Here is a 23,436-nt window from a genome sequence, read left to right as displayed (position 1 = left end):
AGGCTAAATATAGAGTACATGTATTCATTGGGCTGAAGAGCTATTTTTTTAACAATATGCTCACCTTAAACTCATATATTACATATTACGTTGATAATAATGGTTTTTCTGTGCATGTACATTAGTGGATACCACATTTCTCCATAGTTTATTATTGTGATTTAAAAGATACTTTGTGATGAATAATATTTTCTCATTTTCACTCTCAACGTGTTTATTTTGGAAGATGTATTTGTTGATTTACATAGAAATAGAGTGCAAAATCACAATTGTATTCCCTTTTGGAATATTCATACAGCATAATTCCATCTCATTTATTTATAAACAATGAGAATATTGAATAGTTATGACAAATTAATTCTTATAAAATGATTATAAATCTATAAACGAGAACCTGATAAAATGGCATTTATTGATTCATTCTGTAATTTTTATTACTAAATATACTACTCTTTTAAAAATCCTTGGAGATGAATTTATTTTGAAAAGCATTTCCCACCATTTCTTTTGGTTTATGACATTTTTAATACCGGTTTTTTAACCAAAAAAAGACCATTTTTCTTTTAGTAATTGCTTCCTTTTCTGATTTTGTTGCTATGAATTGAACACATGTCTAATTTTAACATTATCAATATAATTTGATGACGAACAATTCCATTCATGCATTGTTTAGATCTGATGGTAAAACAATTCTATCATCTGAATTCAAGCCTGTAACGCATCTATGAGAGTTCCTCAAATATAAGAAGCTGACAAAGAAATTATATAAATCACCACCACTAAATAAATTGTTAAAAATGTTCAGGAGTGTGTGTGTGTGTGTGTGTGTGTGTGTGTGTGTGTGTATTTACATGGTGTTTTACATTATACTTCTAATGAACTGTACAGTAAAATTATTATGATGGCACTCAATCTAGTTCCAAGCCACACTAGTATACCGTTGCAGTTCTGAATAACTCAACATGAACACAGAAACAACATATTCAAGTGCATGGCAAATGCAAACATGTTTTCTTAAAGTTAAATTTATGATCGATTCAGAACATACATTAGAGAAATTCTAAAACAATGGTGAAATTAAAGTTCAGTTAAAATTGGAGAGACCTTTATTTTAACTATTTGGAAATCTCAGTCAATGCTAAATATTAATACTATACCCAAAACAATATTCCTTTGAATTTAGCACATAATGAAAAAGTATATTTTCATGATCCTTTGTTCTCAAAATTATTTTTAAAGTGGTACAATGACATGTGTCTAGACCATGCTTATGGTCAGTTGGGTCAGTGCTCCTTGCTTCTACCATTATGGCAAATTTCCATTATGAATATGTCATTTTCATGGGTATATCTTGGTAGTTTATTCATTGTTAAAAACGTAACTACTTTTATTAAATATTTCTTCTCAGATATGATGGTAGCAAAAAGTAATATCTGTAAACATTATAGAATATGATGAGTTCATATTTACAGTAGCAATGTGAACTTACCAGTAGCACAGTGAAATGACAGGTGCCTTCTCACTCATAAGTTGTATCTTCAATAGAGAATAAATAAGATACTTATTTCTAAAGAATCAATGACAGAACAACTGTCTGATTTATGTGAAATAAACTTTATTAATATTGAGACTCAGTTATGTTTTAAATATGTGACAACTATTTAGAAAAGTTGTATACAGATTTTAGCCATTCTTTTTCTTGTATCAAAATAATTTTTTTGTAGGAATTTGTAATGGCTTTGTGTAAATCTTGCATTAATTATTTTCTCTTTTTTTTCTTTCCCACTGTCACTTTTTTTCTTTTTCTTTACTTTCATGTTGTAACTCTACTCTTTTTTTCCTTAATTATTTTATTCTTATTCTATTTTCAAAAACAATTTCCGTCATGCAGATAAATGCTGTGAAGCGAATAAAGGCGAAAATGGAAGCCAGTCATGGCAGCTGAATGCTGCTGGGTTTTCTTTCATTATAGCCCTCAGTTTGTCTTGGATGTTTTAATGTTGCTGTTATATGATATTTCCTTTCATGCCCCGCAAATTTAAAAGGCTAATCTCATATTATGATGAAAGTTTTTCTGTGGTCCGACTAATTATGCATGTATTTCACTCATGAACAATTAGCCTATTTTCCCTTCCCCAAATTGTCAACCTTTAAAGTAGATAATTTGTCAGAAAATCACTGAAAGAAATAGAATCAGGATTGTTTCTTCCAGGATGCAGTTCATTGCATAACTTGCTTCATTCTGAAGTTTCCTTTAGTTTCTAAAGTTGACCTTGTTAAATATCATGTCACTCTTACTTGGAATTTAAGCATTTGCTACGTCTAATCTTCTCTCATTTGATTATTTTGCAAAAATAATTCAATATCCATGACCATACATTGTATTTTATTATGTAGAATTGTGGATCTTTTATATTGGTTTTAATTGTTATTCTTTTAAATGTAAATTTCCAACTTTATGGACGTTTATAAAATTTCATGGTGTTTACCATTTATATACAACAAAAACTAATAGCTTTTATTATATTAGATATGTATCCGTACTGTGCTGCCTACTTTCATTTTTTTTGACCTAAAATATCATAAGAAATAAAAATGAAATAGTTTCTTCTTTTAAATTTGAACACTAACTTTAAAATATCCAATTTAGTAATTTAAATATGAATGTGTTTAAAAAGTTGCACTCTGTTCACTGGATATGGATTGTGCTATGAGTTGGCATCGAGTATTGATTTTCTCACAACATATATGTATACTTCTTTATTACAACTTCCTGGACACAAAGAGTCAGTTTCTTTGTAAAGACCAGAGAGAGAAGCAAATATTTTAGCTCTTGCTTGCAAGAAGATGAAATTGAGATGAGGAGGTGTTACTACATTTTTCAGAGGAAGCTATATTTGAGGGATTATCACAAGCAATGATTTTAGTGTTCAATTTTCATTCATTATAAAATGAGAAAAGTGTTTTGTGTTTTTCACTTCTAGCCACACCCTGCCTAGCAAGTGATTCTTACTACTCATTCAGGACAATTAGAAAGCAAGCAGGTTTATGTATATGACAAGAGTGACCATACTAATGTGCGAAATTAAATTATTGGATTTTGGGCTTTGAGATTCACTCATCAAAAACTATTTATTTTGTTTCATGAAAGTATTCTTTTACTCCTTAAAACAATAGCTACAGGATCCTATAATGTAAGATCTAAAGCTAGATTTCTCTTTAGTAGTCTGTCATTATCTTTTCTAAACTCTGCTGTCTACTGCTGTCCTTTTTTCTTCTCACCTAGCAACAGACCTTTAGAATGCAGGAGTAACCCAGCCACAGATTAAACATGCTTTTGCTTCCTTCTTTTCTCTTCCACTGAGACAAAGGAATATCCAGACTTATGCAGTTTGGGGCATGTTCTGTTTTTAAAAAGACCATAGCCAACATTTTAAAATTATTAATTAACCAATTATAAGTGCATAGTATGTCTATTTTTGGAGAAGATATGTAGATTTGTTGGTTACTAATATGTAGAAAGCGCTAGGAAAGAAAAGAGTTCCAATAACTCTTCGAGGAACAATATTTCCTGTTTACCATAATCTCACTGGACCTTTTCAAGAAGATAAATGTTTCCACAAGAAAGTCCGGTAGAAATTATTTAGGCTAGTATATGATATCAACATAATTTTGTGGAGAATATGGAATATGTCTTTCATAAGATAACAGAGTTGATTTTTTTTATTTAACATTCTACGACTCAAAGTAACCAACAGTGGTATGAAGAATGCTCAAAGTCAAGTTTACATGGTACCTAAAGTGATATTTTGACAGTTGAGAAAAGAATTTAAAATTAAAAATTTATTGTCTCAGCATAATTATTTACACTTATTAAATTCTTCATTATTCTTTGTAAACATCTCAGTACAGATCAACTTTTTTTCCTGAACTATATTTTAGGGGTGGGGAGGAGCAGAAAGAGAGGGAAAGAGAGAATCTCAGGCAGGCTGCAGGCGCCAGGCTCAGCACGGAGCCCAGTGTGGGGCTTGATCTCACAACCATGAGACCATGACCTGAGCTGAAATAGTAGGATGCTTAACCAACTGAGCTTCCCAGGTGCCCCAGATCAAGTTTTTAATCCTGAAATTAATAAGTAATATTTCATTTGACCAAATGTTATGATTAGAAGAGCAGTTATTTTACAGTTCCGAGATATGCATAACTTCTTGAAAATAGATCTTCAGACATCTTAACATACAAGCTCTGTGTTTAGCTTATTTCCATGGGACATAGGAAAGCACAAAATTCTAAACAGTACAGCTAAAACAGTTCAATAAATGAGACCTTAGAGATTATAAATTATCTTCTCAGATTAAAAAAATCTTAATAAATATGTAAATGTTGCTAAATTATCTTTTTAAGTCTCTGAGTTTTAGTTTTGTTATATGCAACCATGTAATCTGACAGTCTAATTAGTATCTATCTATAGGTCTAAATAAAATAAAAATCCTTTGCCTGAAACATATAAAATGTGAACTGTGTGTTAAGGTAAGTTTTATGTTAATCATTATATATAATCAGAAGTATGTGTCTATGTCTGTTGATGTGTATATCATATCTCCAAATATTAAATAATTCCAGAAGTTTGTTTTGATCATGTTATACCGGTTATAAATTTAGGTTGATTTACTTAAGGATGATTATTGTATCCGCATATGGAGCATGAGGATTAACTTCTTATATAAACATGAATATCTCCTTGTTTTTCTCTTCTCAGCTCTTTGCTTGTCTATCTTCTTGTCTCCTTTTATCATTTAGTCTTACTGTTTTTCTCTACTTCAGACAAAACTCTAATTATTTCTCAGATCACTGGCTTGCCAATACCATGGGCCAGATATGCCAACAGGCTATGCCTAGGAGATAGCAGTAAATTCTTTCTTACGAAACTTCTTACATGGGCAATTTAGGTCAATGGCCATTTTTCATCCTCTTTCTTCTCATATTAGTCATTGGGAATACTGTATTTTATAAATGCTACACTCCTACTGTTTCCAAATAATTACACAGATGAATATATATGCATTCATTAGTGGTAGACATGGACAAGGTTAATATGTCTTATGGCTTTATTTTTTTTAATTTCTCTTTTTTTTTAGCCTAAAATATCTTAAGTGTTTTTTTTAATGCAATAAATACATATAGTCTGGACATTGGATTAACAGTTTTGTATAATTTTAGTTGTATATATAAAATGAATTCGTGCACAAATAATTTCATTGCAAATCGTTTTTACTATTAAATACACAGAATTTTTTTAAATTAAGAATTAAAAATACAAGTACATGCAGTACTTCATAGGTTGTATAGTTTGAGTCAAATGAATTTATGATTATTCATTTATATTTAAGAAAATACAGTATGTAAGACATAATTAATCTTTTTGGGATCTGAATGAACTCTTTTAGATATCTGAAAAGTATTTTATTTCTTAATATGGTATACATACCCTAAGAATGGAAAAGTAAATTTTAAAATTACAAATTATCTTGGTGATTTAAGATATTTATATCACCAATACAATCATTAAGTATGTTTGGGTTTAATTTTCAAGAATAATTAGGTAATGTTATGTATAATAATACTTTCAGTTTGAAGTAGTCGAGAAATCTCTCTAGTCATGTAAAATTATTGGAAAATTTCCACCTGTTTGGTTTTGGTTTAGATATTAGTAGCATTAAGAGCTTTAAATAGTGTGTTACAATACTACATAAATAAATATTATTTATAATCTTCTTTAGCCCTTATATGGTAATTTTACTTAATGAATATAAGATCATGAAGGTCATATCTAATTGTATCGTTTTATGTATTTTATTATGACTCAAAACAACCTTTGAATAAGTACAAATGAAGTAGGTTTTCTCTAATTTTAGTTTGTTTCCTTGCTTCCTTCTTCCTTTCTTCTTTTCTTCCAATTCATTTTGTCTAATATTCTCTTTCTCTCTCCTATATTCCCTTTATTTCCCTCCTCTTTGTCTCTATTGCTCTGTCTTTCTCTCTTTTTCCCACCCCCTCTAGGTTTTGTTTCCTCCCTCTTAACTTCTGACCATGAATGAATAGGGTGTATTTTTTCTACTCCTTTTCTGTTGATGAACTGGTAAATTTTAAAATCTTAGCATTCGTGGTAGGGATATATATCAGAAAACCTTCAGAAAGGCTAATGCCTTTCTGCATTATTGAATGGATAGCTCAAATTTGCATATTTCACATGATTGGAGATGCAAATATTCTACAAACAGCCCTTGAAATCATTTCAATATAAGTTGAAGTTGGTAAAAATTCCATTTCCAAATCAGCTGTTATGTCATAAAAAATAAAGAGTATTATTTAATCACTATTAATACTATAATTCTAATTATATTAGAATTCAGAAGATATTAGCAAGTAAATTTTAAGAGCTAACTAAACAAACAAACCAAATATCTTTCTAACATCTAATTAACCTGATCTCTTCTGGTTTACTATTTAAATTGGTAGAATTAAAATTTAGAGTTAACATTTTTTTAACTTTTAAATATAAAGCTGTAGTATTATTTCTTTCTCATTTATTGTACTTAAAAACTTGATGAAATACATAAAGGTTATAACACTATATTAAGCAACATCTCAATTCTTATCTAAGGTAAAAAATTCAGTAATCTTAAATCTAATTTAATTGTTCTGAAATAAGGCAGAGATAGGAGTTTAATACCAATCCTTTGTTTTCCAAATACCTTTGGTCTTATTATCTTATCTAAGATTATGAGCTGCTTAAAGATTTTTGGTAGTAATCCACTCTTCCTTTATGGCTATTAACTAATTTCACAGCCTGAATTGAAAAAAAGTGAAATAACTAAGGAAAACACATATGTGTAAGAGTACTATATCTATGCTGATCTGAACTGCAAACTGATGTCCCAATGGCTTCGTTGCTGGACTTTTATTTTACCTAATTTTTAAAGATAGGTTCATTCAAGTAGAATTAATTTTCATTTTAAGTATTAACTAATTGAATGTATTAAGTTTAGGTATATTGTAAAATTTCTTAATGTGTGTATGTTCAAGTTAAATTAACTTATTCTTTATCATTCCACTTTAATAAAAATATAAAAGTTACACATTGCGAACACTGCATATATTAAGAGATGGCATCTTTTTCTTAATTATACCATATTTATTTTTATTCTGTATGTGTACTAAATGGATACTATGAAATAAATCTCTTAGCTAACCTTTTTTTTAATGGAAGCAATTAAAAATTGCTATTTTAAGTAACATCCATGATTCATGAACTTCTTTCAGAATATTTTTATCTCACATCTTACACTGATTTTATGTATAACACTTGTGTTTTAAAGTGACTGTTTCTGACCATTTTAATTGCATTTGTTTTCATCATAGCTTATTTTCTTGAAAAAAAAAATGTGCGTTATAAATGTATCGTCTTCAATATCATTTCTTATTTAAAACCCCAACATAATATCCAGCACTATGTGTAATCCTATGCATGTGTTTCATAGTATATTAAATGTCATTTTATTTTCTGTACCTCTGTGTTTCCATTGTTGTAATAAAGAAAACTGAGGAAAAATTTTGTTATATGTGTTTTCTTTATTACTGGTACAAATTTTTTATGTCCTTGTGTGTTTTCATTTCTAACTTGATCAAATCCAAGGTCTCAGTGTAATAAATGTATAATCATTGAGTGACTTCTATTTGGGGATAAATAATATATCATCAGTAGACTCATATTGCAAAAATAATTTAGAAACACTACTAAATACTGTTTCTTTCATAGTAAACTAGTTCCAGAGTCTTCTTAGAAACGTCGATGACTAGTAGGAGGCCAAAGTAATCAGACATTATCTTAATAGAATACAGGAATATAGTTAATAACTTGAATAATGAAAGAATTGTTAAGTAGTTTCCATTGCTAGCAAACGTTTATAAAGGCAGATATAAATACTTAACGAGATTTTTTAAATCTCCTTCGTTAATGTATTAACTGTAATTCAGTTTAAACATCATAAGAGTGAAGTTGTAGAAAATTACTAGGGTCCGCTGCTCATCCACACCCAAGGTATGAAACAAAAATGGCTATGGTTTTATTTTTTAATGTGTACTGTGTCACACGCTGTGTGGAATGCCATACGTGCAATATTTCAATCACTCCTCATAAAAACCTCTCGGAAGTAAGTATCATTTCTCTCATGTTTTAGATGAGAACAGTGAGGCCTAAAGAAGTTGAATAATTTATGTAGAGTCACATTTAGAATCTAGGTCCTGTGCTCTGAATAAATCATTACGTTTGTTTTTTGTTTTAGTACTGAATCTGGGTTCAAATGATAATTTTTTTAGTGTTTATTTATTAATTTTTTTATTTTGAGAGAGAGAAAGAGTGTGCATGTGTACAAGCAAAGGAGGGGCAGATAGAGAAAAAATCCCAAGCACTCTCCACACTGTCAGCACAGAGCCTGATACGGGGCTTGATCTCACTAGTCATAAGATCCTGACCTAAGCTGAAATCCATAGTCGGAAGCTTAACCAACTGAGCCACTCAGGCGCCTCATAAATGATAATTCTTTATATGGAAGTTAAATTGTTTTTATAAAGTGAAAAAAATTGGTGGCTTAGACATAAATGTTTATTTCTCTTATATAAACATCATCAAGTACTTCATTGCCAGATAAAAATGAAATAGTATAGAAATTACAAAAGAGAAAATGTTCATTTTCAAGATATGCATTATTTTAAGGCACGCTTAATCTTTCTTATTTCGGAGTAGCCCACTCTCAAATGTATATCTTAATATATATATACCGCCCATTAAAACATATGAGTATACATTTCAAAATGAAAATTTTTATATAGTATCTGTGTTTTGTTATAATTTCTGAACTTCTTTCAATTAAGTAGTTACAGAAGTTTTGTACAGTAGGAGAGAATAAAAGTTAAGTAATTTTTCTTTGTTGTTCTTATTTTTATTTTTCTTGAAACCCCTTGACAATAAGATAGTATCAAATGGGAAGTATCTGGGAATTTCTGGACATTTTTACAGTGACCGTCACAGTAACATTACATTGATCTATTAGCTTTATATTATTTATTTTATTATATTATATTATATTATATTTTATTTTATTTTATTTTTATTTTATTATATTATATTTTATTTTATTTTATTTATATATTTATTATTATATTATATTATATTTTATTATATTATTTATTTTATTATATTATTTTATTGTTTGCTATTCTAATATTCTAATCAATACCATTATCTTATTATGTCAACAAACTGAGGATCAGAGAAGCCAAATGACTAGTCATTGACTCTCAGTTTTCCTCTTTGTTTTATCAAACTACACTGAATCTGAGATGGCATAACTAAATCCCTAGTCTATATTTATATGGTCTTGTGTCTTTGACCTAGTTCCTTTGATTTCTTCTTGATTGCCTCATAGGAAAAAAGGCCATGTGTTAACTAACCACAGTTCCCTCCAGTAATCATGGTACTTCAACAAGTCAGCTTATCTTTCTTTCTCCAACTCCTACACATGGCTGTTCTCCCATGATCACTGTAATAAACTCTCCGTTTACAACCCTAAAAGGATATCAAGTTAAATTTAATCACCTTATGATTTTTAAATATTTTCTGAAAGTACTTTATAAAATGACTTTTTTACATTGTGGAAATAGGTCATTTTCTATTAATATGAAATATTTTTACCTACTGTCTAATAAAAACTAAAATAGTTATTTCCATATCAGCATCTGCCCTTTCCATTTTAAGAAATCAAAATAAATGGCTTCAAAAAAGAATTTTTATAGTGGTTCTATGCTTGCTATTCTACTGATTTTTCATTTATTATTACAAAAAGAAATATTAACATATTTTAATATTCATAGTATAATAAATATAGACTTTTTTCCTGCTTAAATGTGGTTAACAAGAGTAAAAATTAGCTCCTCAAACTACCATTTCTGTTTTGAGGAATCTATGAACAATAACTTTCAATTTGCTGTCATTTCTATATAATGTCACCAAGGCTAAGCCAGATAGATACGTTACCTGGAAGGTTAAATGCAAAACTCTCTGATGTTCTTGAAAAATGAAAAGAAAAATATTCTGCTTCCCAGTGCTTATTGGTGGAAAACAGACAAAAATATTCTGGGGTTTTTATATACTAAGCCTGAGACTTACTGTCCCATCAGAGGAAAGTTTATTTAAGGAAATAGAAATATTTCTTTACAAGATCTGGTCTGGTTCATTGGTGGGTCCCATCATACAAAAATAGGAAGTTGAAAATGTTTAAGACTTTCGCATGTGTTAGTAATCACCTAAGGTGTCATTTTTTTTTTAATGCTTATTTACTTTTAAGAGACAGAGACAGAGACATAAGCGGGGGAGGGGCAGAGAGACTGAGACAGAATCCGAAGGAGGCTCCAGGCTTGGAGCTGTCAGCACAGAGTCCGACATGGGGCTTGAATCCACCGACCATTGAGATCATGACCTGAGCTCAAGTTGGACACTTAACCGACTGAGCCACCCAGGGCCCCCCTAACATGTCATTTTTTTAAGTATGAAATGACATAAAAGATTGTGTATTGTGTTTACAGACATTCTCAGTAAATCCAGGCCTGTTAGCCATTCCTTGGAAGATTTTAAAAGTAGGACACTGTATTTTTTTTCCTCCATTTTTTTACATACACTTTACTTTTTAGAGAAGTTTCGGGTTCACACCAAAATTGAGAGAAATCTACAGAATTCTCATATACTGCTTGCCCCAATACATGTATAGCCTCCCCCCCATTATGAACATGGAGAATGTTACATTTGTTACAATCAATGAACTTGGATTGACACCATTGACATCATTTTTACCAAGTCCATACATAGTTTGCATTAAGATTTACTCTTTGTGTTGTCATTATATGGGTTTTGATGAATGCATAATAAAATGTACCCACCATTACAGTATTATACAAAATAGTTTCCTGCCCTAAAATTCCTCTGTATTCTGCCTTTTCATCCCTCCTTCTCTCCTAACCCTTGGAAACCACTGATATTTTTAACTGTCTCGATAGCTTTTCCTTTTCCAGAGTGTCATATAGTTGGAATCGTATGGTATGTAGCTTATTCAGTTTGGTTTCTTTCACTTAGTAATGTGCATTTAAGGTTCTTTCATGTTTTGTTTTTTTTTTTTCATGATGCAATGGCTCATTTCTTTTTAGCATTGAATAATATTCAAATGCTAAATCAGTACATCAGTCTGGATGTACCAGTTTATCTATTTACTTAGGGAAGGATATCTTAGATGTGTTTTTAAAATATATTTAAAGTCTGCACATATATTTTAGAGTTGAAGTATCCTACACAATATATTATTTAGATGCAGTAAATATACATGATAAGTGTCCCTACAAGTTTAGGTGTTTAATTATAAAAATGTAACTTGATTTTTTTATATAATCCTAATGCAGAAATTGAAGTCTCTAAAACAATATAGTGAGTGTCTAAAACTGGGCATTTTTCAAAACAGAATGTGATAGATTCCTTGGGAAATAATACCATTCACATTTTTCATTTATTGTCATATATTTATAAAATTCAAAAGTATGTATGTTTAATAATTTCATAATAGATTAAGCATCTTAGAATTTCAACAAAAAATTTGTAAAATATTAATTGTAGTTTAATATTTTAAGGGTGACATTCAATTTTGCAATGTAGTCTTTAAGAAAAAAGGTATTTTCTATTTTGTGAAGAATTTTACTTTCTCTATATGGAACAGCCTTTTAATATTAACAGAAAATACATTTAGCCAGTTAATAGTTGAACCAAGGAACTAAAATTTAAATTATCCAGCTCCTTAACACTGACTAATGTCTCTTTTGATCTTACTCATTCTAATCAAAGAAGCTTCATTTCTTTTGTGCCAATAAAAACCTCCATTATCTTCGTTATCTTAGGAGAAACACTGTAAATCACCTTTACCAAAAGAATCTGAATATGTATCATAAGATTTAAACTGCATATAGAAAAAGTATAGAGTTAGTGAGATAAGCATAAATTTGAAAAAGTAACAGTTCAAATAAGTAATTATGACATGTAAAATATTTTGTATCTCTTCATTTCACTTTTTGAGAAGGTTATGTAGCCAGTGGTCTCTGTTCCAACATATGTAACAATTTGAAGTGTCAGCTAGATAGGAGCATAGGTATTCTGTTGTGCAAAGACTTTAGCTGTTTCACAATTTGTCACGGTTTATCGTTGCAACAGATTTATTTTTTTATTTATTTATTTTTTTAACGTTTATTTTTGAGACAGAGAGAGACAGAGCATGAACGGGGGAGGGTCAGAGAGAGGGAGACACAGAATCGGAAACAGGCTCCAGGCTCCGAGCTGTCAGCACAGAGCCAGACGTGGGGCTTGAACTCACAGACCTCGAGATCGTGACCTGAGCCGAAATCGGCCGCTCAACCGACTGAGCCACTCAGGCGCCCCTCATTGCAACAGATTTATAAGGACACTTAAAAATATGCCTTTCTAAAGTTTTCAGCTCTCTGAAACATTTATCAGAAAAGTGCTGTTATATATTAGTTTTTTGCCAATTCTTTTTCAAAATTAGTATGGCTTATTTCTTTAATTCCTTTTCTTAGATTAAAAATATTGCTTTTACTTTTTCGAAGGATGTGGCAAGTTTGCAACAACACTCCCATATAAATATTAACTTTATATATTAGATTGTTTATTTTTACAGGAAACTCTTTTCAAAAGATAAATACTAAGACCTTATGGGTATTAGGTAAGTGTTAAAAAAAGTGAAGGTGATGAGCCACTTACATTGTTATTCCATACAGAATAATTATTCATGATTGTAAATATATATGATAGAAATTATAATATTTATCATATACAGTCTCTATTTTTAAAATATATTAATGGATACTAATTATCTAATGCTAATTCAATCACTAATCACTTGTTATAGGCTAAGCCTATTTCCTACTTTGGACACCTAGCAGGCGTTGACAAGCCTGTGTGCATTATGGAAATGGGCGTGGAATAAGAAAGGGGGAGGCCTGGACAGACATTCTGAGCCATAATCCTAGGCCACTCTAGCTCCCTCCTGACCATTGCAACAGATTCTGTTTCCTGTCTACAACTCTCTACTATTTTTTGGGAAAAGCTCACTTTTGATGGTGGTGGTGTTTCTCAATTTGTTTTGGCTGATGTGTTTATATAGAGAGATTTATAATTATAAATACCATTTATATAATATACATGTTTACAATTCCCTTCCCATTACTAAATCAAATATCTTTAACTAGCCAAGTGTCCTGCCCCAAATCACATAGTAAAAATAGATAAATAAATAAATAAATAAATAATAAATTTTGACTGTGCAGCCTTTTTACCCTACCTTCTCCCAAATAATAATTCCTAGTAGGGATAAGTGATTGAAGGGAAATTTTGATTATCATTGACTATATGTGTGTGTGTGTATATATATATATATATATATATATATATAAATTTGTATACATATATGTAAAAAATAGTTATAAATGTAACAGAACATTTTGACATAATAATCAAAATGACTAAAAAATGGAGACACAGTAGTTAGAAATAGGTGATGTAAAATACAACCTTCACCATCCCCCGCTAAAGATATTTAGTAGTAAACAATAAACAATCTACATCAATACTATTTGACTACCTATGAAAGACATGACCACTTTATTAAAATGTACTGAAATAGCTTGAGGATTTAAAACATAAATAACAACAATAGGCTTTGTTAATATATTTGAATAATACCGAAAACTATTGATGAATTTTAATTATAATATTTAAAATCTGAAAACTTCAACCTTTTAAATTAATGTGCGGATGCACAAACAGTATTATCAAGGAATAAGAAAGCTAGAAAATCATACAAAAAGGAACTTCCGCATAAGTATTAATGTCTGATATGAACTTTTATAATTTGTTTTTAGATAATTTAAACAGGTCCAATAAACTCAATACATGTTCCTTTAATACACAGAAAATTACTTTTGTGTGATCCTAAAAATTAAAAATCTGTCAAACTGGTCACAATGCACTTACAAATAGGGCAATTTCATACAGTTATATACTTCTCTCATCATTATAACCTTATGATTTTTAATATATTTTTAAGGATTTTAAAATTTAAGATCCCAAAATTCTTTCCCCAAAATGCAATCCCTTATAAAACACTGCAGTTTTCTTTTCACTGATAATAATACTCTTTCATAGCCATCACAAATATTACTAGCATCACATACTTTTTTTTCCTTTACATTGTTCATCGAAAACTGCATGCCAGAAATTACATGTTGTGCCCACACAGTTTTCATTCAGCTAGTTCACTAAGCAGTTAAATATCTGAATAATATGAACTTGAGTGATCTTGAAAAGTTGCTACTAACTGCATTTTGTCAGGAAGCTGAATGATGCAAATGCTTTCTTTATCTCACGAATACTATAAGCTGTCCAAGAGGGAACAAGATTTGACAGAGTAAAAGATTAGAACACAAAAGAAGTACGGTCTTTATTTTAGGGAGGAGGTTTTGATTCACTTAGCAATAATCTTTTGAAAATTTCAATCTTTTTTTTTATTCCAGTGAAGACAAATGTGTCTAAAATGTGCAGAATAACCAGAGCCATAAAAGTAACAACAATGATAACAACCACAAAAAAATCTAATGGTAAAGAAGGCAAATGAATTACAGAAGTGAATACTAAAAAAAAAAATATATATATATATGTATATATATACATACATATATATATATATACATATATATATATATATATATTCCAGTGCCCAAACCAAGCAAAAATCAATTTCACCTATCACAGACCATAAGCATTTTTAATAATTCCCTTGCTTTCATTTTTTCAATATCACTCTTAACAAAGATAAATATATATATATATATATATATATATATATATATATGAGAGAGAGAATGCACAGGGGAGAGGGTCGGGGGGGAGGGAGAAAGAGAGAGAGAGAGAGAAGGAGAGACAGAATCCTAAACAGGCTCCATGCTCAGCATTAGTGGGAGCCGGGGCTCAATCCCATAACCCTGTAATCATGACCTGAGCCAAAATCAAGAGTTGGATATTTCACCAACTGAGTCATACAGGCATCCCAAAAAAGACTTTAATTTGACATACAGAAGTATGGGAATGACCAAAAGATAATTTGCTTTATGAAATATGAATAAATAAAGGAGTAACATTAAACAAATCATGCTGAGTTCTAGCTACAGTGAAACGCACATCTAAAACCAGAGGAATGGTGGGGTGCCTGGGTGGCTCGTTGGTTAAGCGTCCAACTTCCGCTCAGGTCATGATCTCATAGTTTGTGAGTCCGATCCCCGCATCAGGCTCTGTGCTGAGCTCAGAGCCTGGAGCCTGCTCCAGATTTTGTGTCTCCTTCACTCTCTGCTCCTTCCCTGCTCTCTCTCTCTCTCCTTCAAAAATAAATAAAAACATTAAAAAAAATTTTTAAATCAGAAGAATGAAAATGATCTTAAAACTTAGGCCTTAATGAAGACAGTTTATCAAAAACAATAATAAAAAAACATATAATTTTTATTTTTATGCATCATAATTCATAAATGTTAGCAATATTCAAATGTTTAAGCTTCTAAAATCTAGGAAAGTTTTGGGTAAAAGTGGAGAAGTTCTAATTTTTTAAAAAACATACTATGAACAAATAACAAAAATAAGTTACTATAAACAAATTGAGCATAAAGTAATAAGTATTATAAAGAAATAATAACACATTTGGACAGTTCTTTGGAATTCCCAAACTGTTTTCATAATATGATTCTCAAAGAATACTTTAGCTAGGATATGTGAGAATTATTATGAACATTTTGTCAACAATGAAACAGAATAAAATTGTAATTATGATTTAGAAATATCTAATTGTAATGTGTGAGCAACAAAATGTATGAACAATACATTGCATTGCGTTGCATCTTTCAAAGTATAAATATGTTCTAAAATATTACCTGCTAATAATGTAAATGAAAAACATATACCTTAGGAGGGTACATTCTATTTTTTTTCAGGGTGTATGGGGAAGTAATTTAAGAAGTGGCTTAGAGGGGACAAAGAATATAAAATCCAATTATAGTTGCTCTTAAGCTTTCTGTTTGATTTTTAAATGTGTTTAAATTTATGGGAAATGGTATGTTTAATCCTCCTTGCTGATGCAAAGAATGATGTTGCCCTTCTTCCTGATTAATGCAGTTAAAGGGGTATTAGCCAGACCTTTGAAACCTCAGAAGTTCAAGCCTTTGTTTCAAATAGGGAAATTAAATAGGAATCAAAATGGACCGAATCCATCAATTTGGGACGACCATCAGGCACCATAAATGCAGGAGGCCCATGGTCATGACACAGAAGAGAAATGTGGTTTCTGGAGAAATAGAAATAGTGTAACATTGTACTCAGAAAATATCAGTGGTTTTAACATTTCCCTCTTTAATAGTGAATTTTATACTATGAATAAATCAGAGTTTACTTTTTTTTTTTCTATTTGTGATTACACCTATTGAGGTAATCTGAAAGTCATGTTGTTTTGAATGCACAAAAAGAGGTATTTGGAATCAGGTATACCTAGAAAATTAGGTATTTTCTAAATACCTAAAATATATAAATATCACATTTATTTATTTATTTATTTAATGTTTATTTACTTTTGACAGAGAGAGAGACAGAGCATGAGTGGGGGAAGGTCAGAGAGAGAGGGAGACACAGAATCTGAAACAGGCTCCAGGCTCTGAGCTGTCAGCACAGAATCCCACATGGGGCTCGAACTCACAGACCGAGAGATCATGACCTGAGCTGAAGTTGGTGCTCAACCGACTAAGCCACCCAAGCGCCCTTATAAATATCACATTCATACCTGTATGACTGATTCCCCATTTAGTTTAACCGAGAGAAGACTATCAAGTCCAAAGACAAATCTTACCTAATGTAGGTTCTGTTTAGCAGATCTAGTATTCACAGTAGGGAATAGAAAGTCTTGTAAATGCATAATAAGACATTTCTCTACACAACTCCATAAGGCTGGAAAATATTATTTTCTTTCTTATATTATGTCAAGGAATACAAAAGATTCAGCTTTGTGTGTACTAGGGGAATACTGTGATTAGACTTTATTTTCAGTGTCCCCTCATTTTTAAAATTGTGAAGCTTATTAAAAATTTTATATATATTTTTTTACATTTATTTATTTTTGAGAGATGAGCGTGGGCAAGGGAGGGGCAGAGAGAGAGGGAGACACAGAATCCAAAGCAGGCTCCAGGCTGTCAGCACAAAGCCCGACACAGGGCTCGAACCCACGAACTGTGAGATCATGACCTGAGCCGAAGTCGGATGCTTAACCGACTGAGCCACCCAAGTGCCCCAAAACATTTTATATCTTTTTTAAAAAAAATATTTTTTCGTTGAACCAGTCTAGATGCTTGTCTCATTTCTATACTTTTGTTATTTCTGTTACATTTTTTTATTCTTTGCTAATCTGGGGGACCCTAAGGAAAAAATCACAAAACATAAATTTAATTTACCAACTTAACATCATTTCCAAGTCTGCGACAGGTGATTTTTGAAAACAGCTTGTCTAACATAAGACAATGAGACACTGTGTGAAATCCTTAGGGATGGTAGTTGGTTTTTAAATTAGTGCAATGTCTTTTTTTTTAAAGGATACATTACCCTAGAGTGTGCCTTCTACGATACAAGATTACCACAACTCTAGTGAAAGCCCTTACTATTAAACCTATGCCATTGTTAACATAAAAACCTTAATCTTTTGTTCTTTATGTTTTGTGGAATTCGATGAATGAAATTAAAGTTTAGGAACTTTTTTTTTTTTTAATTATGCAACCACAAAGTCTTTAGACAATCCAGATGTCTGATTTTACAGTAACTGATCATTGTGGCTCAGATGGAGTCCAACTGCGGAAAGAGGCCTCCTCCTCTTTTCACATAGCACCTAGGACATGTACATGTAAACATGTATGCGCATAGAGTACACCTAGATTTTCCATAAATCACGTGATGTTTGACAATGAGTTTCCTGAACAGGATGAGGAAAGAACACAGAAACAGGAGACAAGTAGATCTCCTGAAATTATAGGAGGATATTGCACCTAGCAAGGTTATGAGAAACACCAAAAATGGATGTTGAATGTCTTCTTGTTTTTCATACTTAAACTGTTTACTTACTGATATTTAGGAATATCTCTTATGAAAATAGCCACCACTCTTCTGGGGGCAAAAATGAAATTTCCATTTTTAAGACTTTTTAATTAAAATTTTTTTTCTTCATGTCTATATTATCTTTCCAACTCTGAAAACCACTTTCAATCTATTTAGAGATTATATGTAGACACAGAAAAATATTTAAATAAAATAGTAAACTATTTAAGGAGTCAAAAACCAAGGCTAGTTGTGTGAATATAGTATACTGCTTCTTGAAAAACTAGTATTATCAAATCTAATAAATTTCATGGAAATTAATTCAGTGTTTTAGTTGTGAGTTAATTTCTACAATAGACACATGCAGACAGACATGCATGTGATAAATTTAAAACGCAGTTCTTTTTTTTTCTAATTTTAACACTTGGATTTTATGTTTTTATTGCAATTTGGACGTGAGTACATAAAGGTCTGGGAGTTATATTGATTCACCTGTACAATTTCTAGATTTCATGGGAAGGAAGGGTAGCTGGGAGGAAAGTTACAGAAATTCAGTTAGACCATTTCTAATACTCACTTTGATACAATATATACCAAAAAATAGATGTTTAAATTTTATAATTCTTAAATTATTTATTCTTATTAAATTCTAATATAAAATTAGAATATAAAAAAGAGTTTTTTTTCAAAGAGCAATACAAAATGATCACTAAAAAGAGACCTAATAGCAGGAATATATAAATAAATGATTTCCATTGTTGTGTATCATTTAAATAGTTGTTCCTCCTCTAGCAGTGTAAGGGGAAATGGACATTTTCTGGAAGGAAACTACACACTTTAATTTAATCTCTGTATTTTAGTCCTCTCCTGATTATTTGATGATGAATATACAACATAAATCTAACACAGGTATAAACGATATAAAACCTGAAGCTAAATGGTCTTCGTACTGATCTAATAGCAAAGGTTATCCAGTGACTCTGGTCACTGTACTCGCTCAATTTTCTTATCTGTAAAGTAGAGCTGAAAACATTGTTTTCCTTTCTGATGGAGTAATAAAAATGATCATAAAAATACCATGTATGATAAAGCACATGTATAGGTATTCTGGAAAGCTAAAAAAGAAGAGTTGAATTTAAAACACTTTAGGGGCGCCTGGGTGGCTATGTTGGTTAAGCTTCTGACTCCTGATTCTGACTCTTGATTCAGCTTGGTTGTGATTTTGAGGTGGTGAGTTCCAGCCCCACACAGACTCTGCGCTGACAGCATGGAGCCTGCTTGAGATTCTCCCTCTTTCTCTGTTCTTCCCCCACTCGTACTCTCTCTGTCATTCTCAAAATAAATAAACTTAAAAAAAAGTAAAAAAAAAAAAAAAAACTATAACCCTTTAAATGATTGTTATGCTCAGTTTCCGTTGGTTAAATAATTAAAACTATAATTAATTTTTTTAAATTTTTTTAACGTTTATTTATTTTTGAGACCAAGAGAGACAGAGCACGAACGGGGGAGGGGCAGAGAGAGAGGGAGACACAGAATCAGAAGCAGGCTCCAGACTCTGAGCCATCAGCCCAGCGCCCGACGCGGGGCTCGAACTCACGGACCTCGAGAACGTGACCTGAGCTGAAGTCGGACCCTCAACCGACTGAGCCACCCAGGCGCCCCAAAACTATAATTAATTTAAAAAGAAATAATTTTCTGTATGTTACTGGGAAAATAAATCATTGCTAGTCCCCAAATCCTAGCGATGTAATTTTACATATGGTCATGATTTTGTCTGTGAAAAAGCCGAAGACAAATAAACTTCCACACCAGAGTAAACAGGTGGCAGAAAAAATAAAAATAAAAACATTAGAAAATTTAACTTTCATAGTTATTGTGGCCTAATCTCATGGGATGTGAGAAAGTATTAGCATTTAAATATATTCATAAGCCAATTAAAAAAACACAGCTTTCAAAAGAAAATATTATTATATTACATATATTATTATATATTACATATATTACAAATATTATATATATATAATATACATTATTCAAAAGAAAATATTATATATTACATAAACCCACTTGATGTCCATCCTATCCTCTGCAACGAAAAAAAAATTTTGGTTTTCCATAAAAATAACTTCAAGTAACCTTCAAAAATTTTAATCATAAGTTTAAAAGGTATAGTTTTGTTTCCCTAGAAAAAAAGTAATAGCTATTTTAGCATCAATATTCCTTTACCATAAGGTGCTTTACAAATATGTTTCTAAGAGCTTTTCTAAAGATAGAAATGAAGCAGATCAATATACTGGTTTAATGCTCAAAAGATCACAAATAAAATATTTATCATTTAAAAGCTAACTAGCCAAATCTAAGGGGAAAAATGTGACTGTATTCTCAAGAGAATAGTGGTTAATAAGCGATAGTATCCCACCTTAGGCTGCTGATAAAAGAAAGATGTTTACAGACTAATTTAATTTATTAAAATTATTTAAAAATTTTTTTTATTTATAATTTTTTTGTTTAAATTTTTTATTTTTTATTAAAAAAATTTTTTTAATGTGCATTTATTTGGAGAGAGAAGGAGAGAGAGTGCGCTAGCAGGGGAGGGGCAGAGAGAGAGAGAGAGAGAGGAAGCCAGAGAAAGAATCCCAAGCAGGCTCTGTGCTGCCAGCTCAGGGCCCGACACTGGGCTCAAACTCACGAACCGCAAGATCATGACCTGAGCCAAAATCATGAGTCGGATGCTTACCTGATTGAGCCACCCAGGCTCCCCCAGACTAATTTCACTTTAGATGGTCTATTTTTCCCCCCAAAATCTCATTTCTTTAGAATTTTAAAATAGCAAAATAGTAGTGGTAGTAGTCATGTTGCCAATACTTGTTAAATTTTTACCTAGTGCTGGGCAGTAAGTGTTAGATGTATTAAGTACATTAATATATTCGCAACAGTCTTTTCCAAAAACCCCGAGACCTAGTTTGTGATTACTGCTGTTTCCGTAACCGTCCTCATTTGAATAAAGTGGCATCTCAGCCTCAGAGAAGTTAGCTGCCTCACCCAGGGATGTTCAGCCTTATGTGATGGACCCCAGGTTTAGTGCATTGGAGTGAAAAAGCCAGTCTTTTCATACCTAAAAAAGGTAAATGAAAATTTAGTAGATAGATCATCATTGTTCTGTGGGATTTATTGCCTAGAGCCTTTCTGCACGTGAGAGGAACCTAACTAAAGTGGAAAAAGAGTGACCTTGAGCCAATATATTCATAGGGGCTCATGCACAATCAGACACGTTATTTTTCAACTCATCTTTTCTGAGCTTTGGTTGATGAATCATATAAAGCATAGCAAAATGAACTCCTACGGATTTTGAAAAAAAATTGTCCTTATATGTAATCAAAAAAGTTCATAGGTGAATTGTCTTTATTATACTCTAACTGTACATTTCAGGTAAGAATCATTTACATTTGAAAATGGATAATAGAAGAAAATGTGTAACATGAGTTTTTCATTGTTTCATTTTTCATTATTGTTTTCATATGTTTCAAGAAAGCATAGTTTGCTTAATATATTATTTTTATAGCATGAGACATTATTTTTTTTAAAAAATCTTGCATATAGCCCTATTTTCAAAAATTGATAAATAATATTTAGAATCTCACTCTCCATGTTCATATTGGAACTTTGCGGGAAAAACAAAAACAAAAACACGAATTTCCCTTGGCTGAAAAATGCTTTGCTCCCTTTAGTCTTTTCTCAAAGTGGTTTCATGTAATAAGAGAATAGTTCTGTGGAAACTACTAATTTCTCTGGATCTTAGTTAGCTAGCTCAGTTTTCCTAAACAATCACTACCTACATAGTGTTAAAATTTGGTGGGTGAAGAAGATTCTGAAAATGGCATGGAAAAATTATTTTTCCTCCAACACAATTATGTGTTTGTTACTGTTTCTCTTTATCAGAAATAAAAGAACTATGATAAAAATTATACTTTTGTTGGGCATGAGAGGTGCAATTTGCTGATTCAATACTTAAGGAATTCTCATCTGCGACTTCATGGAGATGCTTAAAAGTAGCTACATGTTCTAGCACAGGTGAACTGCACAGTCGCCTGGGGAAAGTGTCAAGAATCAAGTCATAAACAGAATTAACTTTTTATATAACGTGTATTCCCTGAAGGAAAAAAAAAAAGATTAAATACATGTAGTTGTGAGACTCAGTCATTCTGCAGAAAAATAAACCAGGATTCAGACAGGTGTGCCATAATTCAGTACCAACTTGATTCAAAATAAGAACAATCATAGTGATTCCGTTAGAATAAAACTTCTTTAAGTCATTATTAAAATATTACAACCTAATTTTTAAAACTATAACTTAGAAAACCTTTGTTTTACATGTGTATTTTTTTCCAAAGTGGTTTTCACAAAACCAAGTCTGTCCCTGTGCGTTATTCGCATTCCACACCACTCACATATTTGACATGTCATTATGCTACTGAGGAGTAAATGTGTTTTATCATTAAAACAGATCATTGTAATTTTATAATGTTATGTAAGCAAATGCTAACATAATTGTGCTGATTCATTTTGAATAAGTCTCTAAAATTGTCTTGTGACAATCTTATTTTCCCTCCAGGTAACACACAGTATGACCAGTTTAATCTGTTTCCATTGTGCTTATTTGTGTCCCAATACGGTTATAACTGTGTAGTCTACCCTCATATTCAACTACAGGCATGAAACACTTGATTCATTGTCACCACCACTGCTCTCCTTGCTATTTCTACTCTGTCAGCATATTTCATCCTAGTCCCCGTCACCTTTTTCATGGACTCTGTACGACATTCAGGAATTCCTGCAACCACATGCCTAGGAAAAATGACTCCCGTCTTCCCCTACCTTCCCATGTTATATTCCAGAAAGGTCATAAGTACAATAGCTCTGTAAAATGTTGCCTCTAATCTAATATGATTTGTTAAAATATTAACTGAAAAAATACAAGTAAGCCATTTATTCTAAGATGATGATTTTCAAAGTATTCACATACAGATATTTTAAAATGTATTCTCTGTCAAAACAAAGTGCTTTGAGCACACAGAATTTGCAAGTTTAAGACTTAAAACTAAAATAATTCCATATAGAACATTTATTTAACCCTCTCTTACAGTTAGGGATGT

The 23,436-nt window shown here is 31.3% G+C and overlaps 1 protein-coding gene across 3 annotated transcripts in view; it reads left to right on the top strand.

The window, feature by feature from the left end:
* The window catches only part of NCAM2 (neural cell adhesion molecule 2), a 518,606-nt gene that overhangs the window by 474,587 nt on the left and 20,583 nt on the right, over positions 1-23,436 (top strand). Inside the window, exon 16 of one of the 3 annotated variants that reach the window (XM_053903179.1) lies at positions 1,892-7,600. The exons of the other annotated variants lie outside the window; for them this stretch is intronic. Coding sequence (XP_053759154.1) covers positions 1,892-1,998 — 107 coding nt within the window. The 3' untranslated portion in view covers positions 1,999-7,600. Of the gene's footprint in view, positions 1-1,891; positions 7,601-23,436 lie in introns of those variants that run through there. 3 annotated transcript variants of the gene reach the window in all.

Source organism: Panthera pardus, unplaced genomic scaffold, assembly GCF_024362965.1.
Source record: "Panthera pardus isolate Hobbes unplaced genomic scaffold, ASM2436296v1 HiC_scaffold_16, whole genome shotgun sequence".
Lineage (NCBI taxonomy): Eukaryota > Metazoa > Chordata > Mammalia > Carnivora > Felidae > Panthera > Panthera pardus.
This window is presented reverse-complemented; position numbering and strand designations above follow the sequence as displayed.